General features: G+C 39.7%; 2 protein-coding genes across 2 annotated transcripts; one reads left to right on the forward strand and one right to left on the reverse strand.

The window, feature by feature from the left end:
- Positions 1-108: 108 nt before the first annotated feature.
- msh4 (mutS homolog 4) lies at positions 109-7,141 on the reverse strand. The gene is made up of 20 exons (XM_082515409.1): positions 6,769-7,141; positions 6,420-6,557; positions 6,162-6,325; positions 5,969-6,079; positions 5,720-5,835; positions 5,470-5,643; positions 5,207-5,379; positions 5,052-5,119; positions 4,889-4,963; positions 4,681-4,745; positions 4,413-4,582; positions 4,179-4,315; positions 3,923-4,026; positions 2,529-2,653; positions 1,733-1,933; positions 1,515-1,633; positions 1,290-1,418; positions 912-1,086; positions 741-829; positions 109-455 (listed from the first exon to the last, which is right to left on the reverse strand). The coding sequence occupies exons 1-20, from the start codon at positions 6,968-6,970 to the stop codon at positions 264-266; spliced, it is 2,727 nt and encodes a 908-aa protein (XP_082371535.1). The 5' UTR covers positions 6,971-7,141; the 3' UTR covers positions 109-263.
- A 684-nt stretch (positions 7,142-7,825) lies between these two features.
- On the forward strand, positions 7,826-9,055 carry vcpkmt (valosin containing protein lysine (K) methyltransferase). Its single transcript, XM_082517002.1, has 5 exons — positions 7,826-8,104; positions 8,257-8,370; positions 8,479-8,551; positions 8,663-8,782; positions 8,869-9,055. The coding sequence occupies exons 1-5, from the start codon at positions 7,848-7,850 to the stop codon at positions 8,971-8,973; spliced, it is 669 nt and encodes a 222-aa protein (XP_082373128.1). The 5' UTR covers positions 7,826-7,847; the 3' UTR covers positions 8,974-9,055.
- The last annotated feature ends 254 nt before the right edge of the window (positions 9,056-9,309 follow it).

The raw sequence follows: 9,309 nt of genomic DNA on the forward strand, positions 1-9,309 counted from the left end.
GCTTACGGCAATATTTATGTAATTGTAAACTAAGAGAGTGAGATGTTATTAACTTAATGCGCATTCTGCTATGTTTTACTTTGCATTAAAAATCACAATCACAACAAATTTACACAGAAACTATTTATTATGACATAGTTTATAAAAACATTTGTATATCTGTTTATGTCAGATCATCTTTAAACTCAGGGTGTCATGTCGAGATCACAGACAAAAAAGAAAGTGTATAAAAGCTCCTCCATGCTGAAAGGCTTAGAGTCAAGTCACTGCTCCTCTGCAGCCACTGCTTGTCCTGCAGTCTGAAGCTCTGCCTCATACTGCTTCTTTAGCCCTTTCAGATACATCCGCAGGCTATCGGGGTCTAGTCTTGAGTTTCTAGCAGTCTGAAGCAGGCGTGTGGAGAGGTGGTACACAGCTCGCTGCCTCTGAGTTTCTGGATCAGTGTGATGTCTAGCCTGAAAGAATAAAACATGTTAGGTCTTCTCTTTTTATCCAGCAATTCTCTGAATTCTCTGGTTATTATCAATGAAATACATATTTAGCCATGATACAGCATTTGTCTCTCAGTGTCTAACGCTGGCTTTCTGTTGATTATAATTTGTAATACTGTGGCACATAAATGGGACCTTCCATATAAGCACAGGTAAAAATGAACTGTTAATTTTAAAGGCACAGAGAAGACGTTGACGACCCAAAGATGTTAGGACAAAAAGTCAATAACTGAACTTTCTAAACCATACCAAAAACTGCTGGCTAACTTTTGAAGCAATTGTCTTTGCCTCTTGAATTACGCTTGAAGGAAGGGCTGTCATTTCTGCTGCTCTCAGTCCTAGAAAAACAAAAACAAGCTCTGTGACTGATTCCATGAAAATTGCCAACAGGGCTGTTGTTGGATTTCACTGACTCTGTACCATAGTGTCTTTCTTCAGAAGACCCTCGATTCAGCAAATATGTGTATACCACACTCTCTGCACCAGTGTCACCACTGCGTGTATGCTGAATCTGCATGTGCTGGTTTTCCACGTTCGGGTACAGAGACTCCAGCTGGCACAGCTCAAGGAAGTGTGTAGCAAACAGAGTGAACGCCTGCAAGAAAGAGGACACACCTTGAAAATTAGGAGAATGCCCAATCTCTTTGTTGGTTCTACCGTTCCACTGTTGATCTAACAGGTGTAACAATAAGTTATAATAAATTAAGTAGCTAATATGGTGCATAAGAACCGGAACCATCTGGTTTTCAGTTTAGAGAAAGGAGTGGTGATGCAGGGCTGTATTAGGGCATACTCTACCTTCAGGCCAAGGAGGAACTCGCAGACTGAGTGACAAATACCAATCCCTTCCTCAGCACTGGTACCACGCCCCAACTCGTCTATAATAATCAGGGACTTGTCACTTGCATTGTGGATTATGTAAGAGATCTTTTGGACAGACACACTCAGTTAATTACATATTAATGATCTTTTTGATTGATGTTTTTTGTTTTGTTTGCTCAAATATAACTTAGGAATGTGTACCTCCTTCATTTCTAACATGAAGGTGGAAGAGTTGGTTTCAAAGTCATCATCTACACCAATTCTGGTGAAAATCTGATCAGCAACACGAAAACAAGCATACTTAGCAGGGACGAACGAGCCTGAAATAAAAACACACAGTGTTGAATTAATGCACAGAAATGACCAGGCCTACATTTAAAATTCACATGGGGAAGGTGGGTTTATAACTTCCTGCTGACCTATCTGAGCCATGATCTGACATAGCGCCACCTGTTTGAGGTAAGTGGATTTGCCACTCATGTTGGGTCCTGTTATGATGACAAAGTTGCTGCCCTCAGAGATGTAGCTATTGTTCGATACGGGCTGCTGTCTGCCAATTCGCTCCAGAATTGGGTGACGGCCCTGTTTGATGGCCAATGTGTCTGTAAACTCTGGACGCACTGGCGGGCAGAACAGAAAAACACAAAACAATAACTCTGTTTACATACTGAGCCTTACATTCATTTCTAATGTTTCGTGAAAAAAAACACACACACACGTGCCATCTATAAAATTATATTTATATACACCATTTATTACTCGTTCACTTAAAGGTGTCATAACATAGTAACACACCGATTTCTGCTAGAGGTAAGGCAGTTAGCTCCTCTGCTGGGTAGATTTGCCTCGGTATGTACAGCACATCAGTGCGCAGTTATGTAAGACGGGTAATCTGAGTACAAGCTGGCTGGGATAGAAAGGGGGCAGGCAGTCAGCACGTGTCTATAACGAGACACTTTCAGACAGCTGAGGGCCAGCACTCACCACCCACATGGCTGATTGGGTTGGTGCTGCCCACGACAGACACAGAAAAGAACTAGGGCCAGCAGAGCTGCCAGCTCAATAGAGGCGCTTCTGGCTGTCATGTGTGATGATGGCTGGGTGCTGCCTTGTGCAGCACACAGCACACCTTTAGACAACAGTTCAGGCTTTGTCATGGTTAATATGACAGTCTGACTGACTTGAGAGCTGGAATCAACAGTGATTCATGCTTACCGTAGTCTGAGATGGTGCATGCATTTGCCAGGGACAGCAACATGTCCAACATGGATAGAGCATCAGAGAGCTTATAAAGGCAGTGAATGTGCTCATGGATAGTTCTCAGCAGCTGGCATATCACCCTGTATGGAGACAGCTTACATGATTCAGGGAAATAAAAACTGAACTGAACAGAAACTATGGCTAATAAACAGTGCCCCCTAGTGGACAGAGAGTATAATAACGTTTAATAGATATGTCCTTAAAAGCATAATTAAAAACAGAACTTGGCCACAGAGAAAAATCTACATTCCCCAGTTTATTGCATGAGTTGAATAATTGGTTTTAAAGGAGTTAAGTAACCCCTTAAATAACATCAACTGGTAAAGATCAGTAAATCAGATCAAAGTTCTGCAATTACAATACTGTGCAAAAGTCTTGACTCAACCCTTATTTCTTCATATTTTGCTTCCAAAGAGCCAAAACTTTCTGTAATTTTTCTTTTATTTGTCTTGAGTAATAGCTCTCCAGGCTTTCTGAAGGTCTTTCAAAGTTTTTCTTTGGACACTGGCTGATTTTTCACAAATTTTGTACTTGACCATTTTCCCACGAATATTGTTTTGCTTGTTAAGCGACTTATGGCTGATCTATGAATCATTTAAGCATTAAAAAGGATCTAACGCTTAGCAAAGAACCCATTTTAAATTGTATATTTAGAAACTTTGTTACTGACAGCCTATCACAAAAGACATATTTTATTTCAATGTCTTTAGGTGAATCTATAAAATTGCCAAAAATAATAAAGTTTTACAACGTAAAATACTTTTGCAGCAACAAGGTGATTCTCAAAAGGCTAAAACTTGGCACATCTCAGCATGGTGTGCAGTGTGTCTTTGATAATGAACTTGATATGAAATTTGATAATGAACAAGTGAAAACAAACCAAATGGCCTAAAAGACTATCTACAGCAGATGAACAATATCTGAAAGTTGAGTCATTAAGAAATTGGGAAAAATTCAGCAAAGACCCCACACAGGACCTCAGAGATGCACCTGGACCTTTAGTTGATCCCTCTACTGTTCAATGACGCCTCATCAGAAATGATTTCAGTGGCTGTTAAGGAGCCATGAAAGAAAACAGGGAGGAAAAGAACGAGGTATGCTTGAATATCACAGGATTGCACTGAAAATTGGTGGCGACAGCTCTTATGGAGAGTTTAACCCAAATTTAAAAGTTTTGGCTCTAACTTTTAGTTTTCTAGCAAAACAAAGAAATGAGGGGCAACTCAAGACTTTTGCACAACACTGTACAAAACTGTAAAACTGCTAAGAACAGTCATGCCACAAAGCTATATTCCTTTACCTCAATTTTCTGTTCATGTTTGTAAGTCACGAGATAATGATCAACTCACACATAAGATATGTGAAAGATTTCCCTCAGGGCCTCCTCACACCGGCTGTTCTTCTTCATCAGGTCTGCAGTGGTGAAGCCACAGTTGTTCTTGTGCTTAGTTACCTGAGGTGAAAAGATGTTGAAATGCAGGTTTGTCCCTCTTCATTCAATGTCAACCTTATTGTCCCACCGGCGGCAATTTAGCTTCCTTTATTAACAACTAATGCTGAGTTCGATTTTTTGCTAAAAGTCTGGCTGCCTTCAGTGGACCTTACTTTGATGAACTCTGAGGGGAGTTTCCCTTCTGGTAAGGTTAGTCCTTCAAGCTTCAGCTGGATGAAAAAACCTCGAGCTGTGCTGAAGCTAGTACGCATTGGCAAGCCGTATTTTTCCCCCAGCTGGTTCACAAGCTCTGTGCAGCACAATGACATGAAGCATGGCTAAAGGTAAGAACAGATTACCTAAACATCGCAAGACAAAGTTATCTGGTAAACACTAAACATTAACACCTGCAATGTCGTCCACTATCTCAGTGTAAGCTTTCCGGGCAATGTCAAGAAACTTGTTGATGTTCGGGCGCACAGCGTAACACTTCTGGGTGCGCATTTTAAAGCTATCTTTGATGTAAGTTGTGTCATAATTGATCACAGTCTTGATCTGCTCCAGTATCATGTCAAACCTGAGGCAGACATAAATGTACACAGTGGAATGAGTCTGTAGACAGGAGATTGTAACTAGCAAATTCAGTTCATCGTACATAAGCACAAAATTTACAACCTGTTATCCTCAAGTGTTGTACTATATGCCTTGAGCAGAGCTGTGTTCCCGTTCTTCAGCAACATCTGTTTAAATGGTATAACACTTTAACAAAGACTCAGTATTTGCATTATAACTAAGTCACAATTAGCTTTTAATGAATTAATTGTTTTCTTATTCTGTCCATGGCTACTGGGCGATTTTGTTTGAGGATGTTAGCGGCACAGACCCTTAACCTCGGCACCAGGTCCAGTGTGTATTTCAGCTGAATGATATGTGCAATCTTTGCTTCAGCGACTTGAAACTGTCGAAGAAAAAAGTAACAGTAGTGACAAATGCACAGAAGTAAACAAACAGAATATTGTCACAAGCACTGAAAGTACTGCACGCACTGTTTCCTTCTTTGGGATTTGGACGAGAACTGAGAGCAGCTGATCAATGTCAACGAAATGACTTATGGCTAAAAGGGCCAGAAGAACAAACAGTCAATGCAGATATGCTCCAATTTTCAGTATGCAACCTCAAACTTTTTGTGCCTGCTTCCAACCATTCTTTAAGCCAAAGAAAAGCTCCTCATCTTCCAGCAGCTCTTGTATGGTGTCCAGGCGAGTGTTGATTGTTTCCACATCAACTAGAGGCTCCAAAATGTTGGAGCGCAACCTTCTGGCACCACCAGGTGTTTTTGTGTGGTTGAGTACCCCGAAAAGAGTATGGTCACTCCTAGAACGAAAAAAGAAAAGGCACAGTCAGACTGCATGACAGAGGAACTACATAAAAAGATGTTGTTCTTATCATCGCTTTCCATCTCACCTGTAGTTTCTATTATTAACCACCAATTCCAAGTTAGAGGCAGATGCTGAGTCAATCATGGCTGTCTGCTCACTCCCTTTAAAGCTCACTTTAAGGGACTTGGCAACGTAGACAGAGTTCTGGAGGAACTCTAAGTACTTCAGCAAAGCAGCTGCAGCTGCTAGGCAATAGTACCTAAAAAAAAAGTTATTACATTGGGTAATGACAAAATTATTAGGCTACAGTATCTCTCTATCTATCTATAGCATACTTAGCTTGAACTTCCATAACAACAGTGCTGAATTCTGGGGCACACAGCTGCTGAATGTACTCCAGCCCTTTCTTCTCATTAAAATACTTCCTTTGCACTGGAGTGAAAGGTACACCCTAAAGAAAAAACACCCAATAAAATTTAGTTTGCACCACAGCAACTCAGTGAATACTTAAGCACAAGTTGGCTACTCTCTACTTTAAGTGGAAATTTGTTTAAAAGAATTGTGTGTTATTGTTGCATTTGTACCGGAAAATTCTCAGTGATGAGATTGAACAGCTTTGTTCCTTTCCCCTTCTCACTGGCTGTGTCTGGCATCAGTATTTCCACTGGGACCAAGATGTGAATCTTGGTTGTGACCTTCAGATGAATAACACATGACTGAAATATCAATTCCATGTGTCTTTAAGTGCTAAATGACAGTAGGACATGGGTGTTTTACCTTGGCATATGTTCCTGTATCTGCAAACTGAGAGAGAACAAGCTCTGGGCATTTCAAATCGAGACTAGCCATGCCAATCTCTCCTCTGGCTAAGCCGCGTCCTTCAACTACTACCACAACCACAGAAGCACCAGCGTTTGTGGATCCAGATGAGCAACTTGTTCCTGCATAAAAAGTTCTTTGTTAATAGTAATATCTTATTTTAAAATATGCTTAATTAATACCAGAGTAATCAATAACTCTGTGCAGGATATGTACCAGTAGGTGCCCCAGCAGACCCTGGGGTCCTTCTATGTCTCAGCGTTCCTCCACGGCTGTGGAAAGATGAGCTCTCTGAACAAGATGAAAGGAGCAATGAAGCTGGCTTGCCTATTCTACAGCTGCTCGGTAATTGACCTATAGCAATAGGAAACATAAGAAAAGAGGTGTAGTACAGTTTTATTACTGCTGTGTCATGCCCAGAGCCAAATTTTGCCGGGTGCCCCAACTGCTCTCAATTAAAAAAAATTTGATCATTTCATAACAGAAATGTCAATGTTAGCAAGTTTTTTGTTATATAATCTCACTCTCCCCCCCAAAATAAAACTTGCTAATGTTAGCACATCACCTGAGGCCGTTCCAGATGATGGGCCGTGGCGGGAGCTCGTACTGCCCTCATTTAAACTTTGCTTTGATGAAGCAGAGGAAGCTGCTGTGACACAAGAGGAGGTTTCGTTCAGTCCACTTTTGTCCTTAGGTACAGTACCCCACGACTGTTCACATGCTGAGGCGTAACCATCAGTTACCTCCTCTGTGCTGCTGGCAAACATTTTAAACCTATGCAGAGGCAGGACAACTAACAAACACAGACTCAGATGTACATCGGTAATATTCAGTTACTACACTTCGACAAACAGTATGAAGTTGCTTCTCAGCTGCTAGTTCTCTCAGCTAGCAAGCATAATTACCGCCGCTGTTGTGGCGCGCGAACACGTCACGGCTTCCGGCACGTCAAGTTAATTGTAGTAATATTAATGTATCTATTTTTTAATATTATTTTCTTTTTTCGGTCATTAATAACAGTTATTGTGAATTACAAAAAAATAACTACAAATAAATAAACAAATAAATGTTCAAAAAAATTCACTTCAAGTCGGGAAGACACAAAACAATTTTTATTATTATTATTTTTATTGTTGTTGTTATTATTATGAGGTCAAAAGAAAATAAGAAAAAAAGAAGAAATCCCTATAAGCCTTCACTCTCTAACAGAAACCATGGTTCTTGGTACGCTTCAAATAATTTTAAATAATTTTAAAATGTGCTACGGTGGAAGGACCCGCTAATCATCGCTCACGTTCATGTCTTTAATTTAATTTAACTTAACTGTATTTTATTTTTAATTTTTTTTGCAACTTCTGTTTAAATTCTGTTTGATTTTTTGCTATTAAAATGTCATTTTAATTGTATTATTTTTTTAATAAATATTAAGATAAGTATTTCTTGTCGTATCTTGTGATGCCATAGAGTTTTCATTGTTTATGATTGTATTTTTAAAATAATAAAATAGAAATATTAGAAATACATAACTTTTTAAAGCATCAAGCACAACTCTGTGCACCAGTCCTAATGTTGGGCGAGGTAAGTCTTTTATTTAGAAAAATATATCAGACCGGAAGTTCTATTTCTGTTTCTGTTTTGGCCAACATGGCGGCTAAGGCGGACGAGAATGAATATTTTGTCAGAGAAATAGACAGAAACGACGGTTGTGCCCTAAAAGTTAAGCAGTGCTTCTTGGGAGATGTTGGCTGCGTTGTGTGGGATGCAGCTATTGTTCTCGCAAAGTATTTAGAGACAAAGCAGTTTTACGATCCGTCTTCAGGTGTGAACGTTTGGTCTGGTAGGACTGTGCTAGAGTTGGGAGCTGGTACGGGAGTAGTTGGTCTTATGGTAGCAACGCTAGGGTGAGTTGTTTTTTATATGTGATCTTAGTGTTGTGTTTAAATATCAAAATATTTAAACGTCATTCCTTGCACTACTACTATGTTTTAGTAATCATATGGGAAAAGTCAGTATTGGTGATTTATTAATATTTTTTAAAACAAAATTCCTGCAGAGCACAGGTAATAGTAACAGACCTAGAAGATTTACAGACCCTGTTGAAGATGAACATCCAAGAAAACCAGGCGCTTATTAGCAGTGGATCCATAACTGCCAAGGTACTGAAATGGTTTGTACTTACATTTCCTATTTGTCTTATGCTCCTAATATAAATTTCACAGTAATACTTCAGCGGGACATTCAGCATATGCTTAATATTTTATTTTCAATATTACAGGGGTGAAGATGTGTCTGAATTCTTGCCTCACCCAGATTATGTCCTTATGGCAGATTGCATCTATTATGAGCAGGTACTTTCCTGTAGTTTTCAATCCATTATGATCCCCTACAAGATTGCAACATTACAATCATTCTGAAAAAGTGTTGTATGTCTCATTGTGAGTCATCTTATTTCCATACAGTCAATTGTTCCACTGGTGGAGAGCTTGAAGCTGCTTTGTGGACCAGAGACCTGCATTGTTTGCTGCTATGAGCAGCGCACTGAGGGTGTCAACCCAGAAGTGGAAAGGCAGTTTTTTGAGGTTAAATTATGTTTTTTTTCCCCCCACAAACTAAGTGGAGATATTTGTCATAGCTATCGTCTGACCTGCTCTCATTTCTTTTTAAGTTGCTGCAACAGAACTTCTGCTGTGAGGAGATTCCTTCAGAGAAACAAGACCCAGAATTTAGCAGTCCAGACATCCACATTCTGCACATTCGAAGAAAAGCCTGATTATCGGACTCCGATTGTGACATTGAAACTTGCAACAGTGTACTGAGCTTGTTTAAGATATTAAATTTTTTAACTTTTTAAAGGGGAGCATGCTGTTAAATTACTGTGTGTGTTATTTGACTGGAGCACACATGATTAAATCAACACACAGACACTATTTTTTCCTGCTCTTTAAAACAGTAGAGTTCCCTTTCAGTCCATGTAGTTCTGTTGCTGTGAAGCTAGATGGCAGACATGTGAAGGACAGCTCGGAGAAACAAGTGCATTGTTTGAGCAAGAGGCATCATCCCCCTGGGTCTTTGCAGTTCGTCTTGTTTATACAAAATACAGTTAAGC

This window comes from Aulonocara stuartgranti, assembly GCF_965226115.1.
Source record: "Aulonocara stuartgranti genome assembly, chromosome: 19".
Taxonomy (NCBI): domain Eukaryota; kingdom Metazoa; phylum Chordata; class Actinopteri; order Cichliformes; family Cichlidae; genus Aulonocara; species Aulonocara stuartgranti.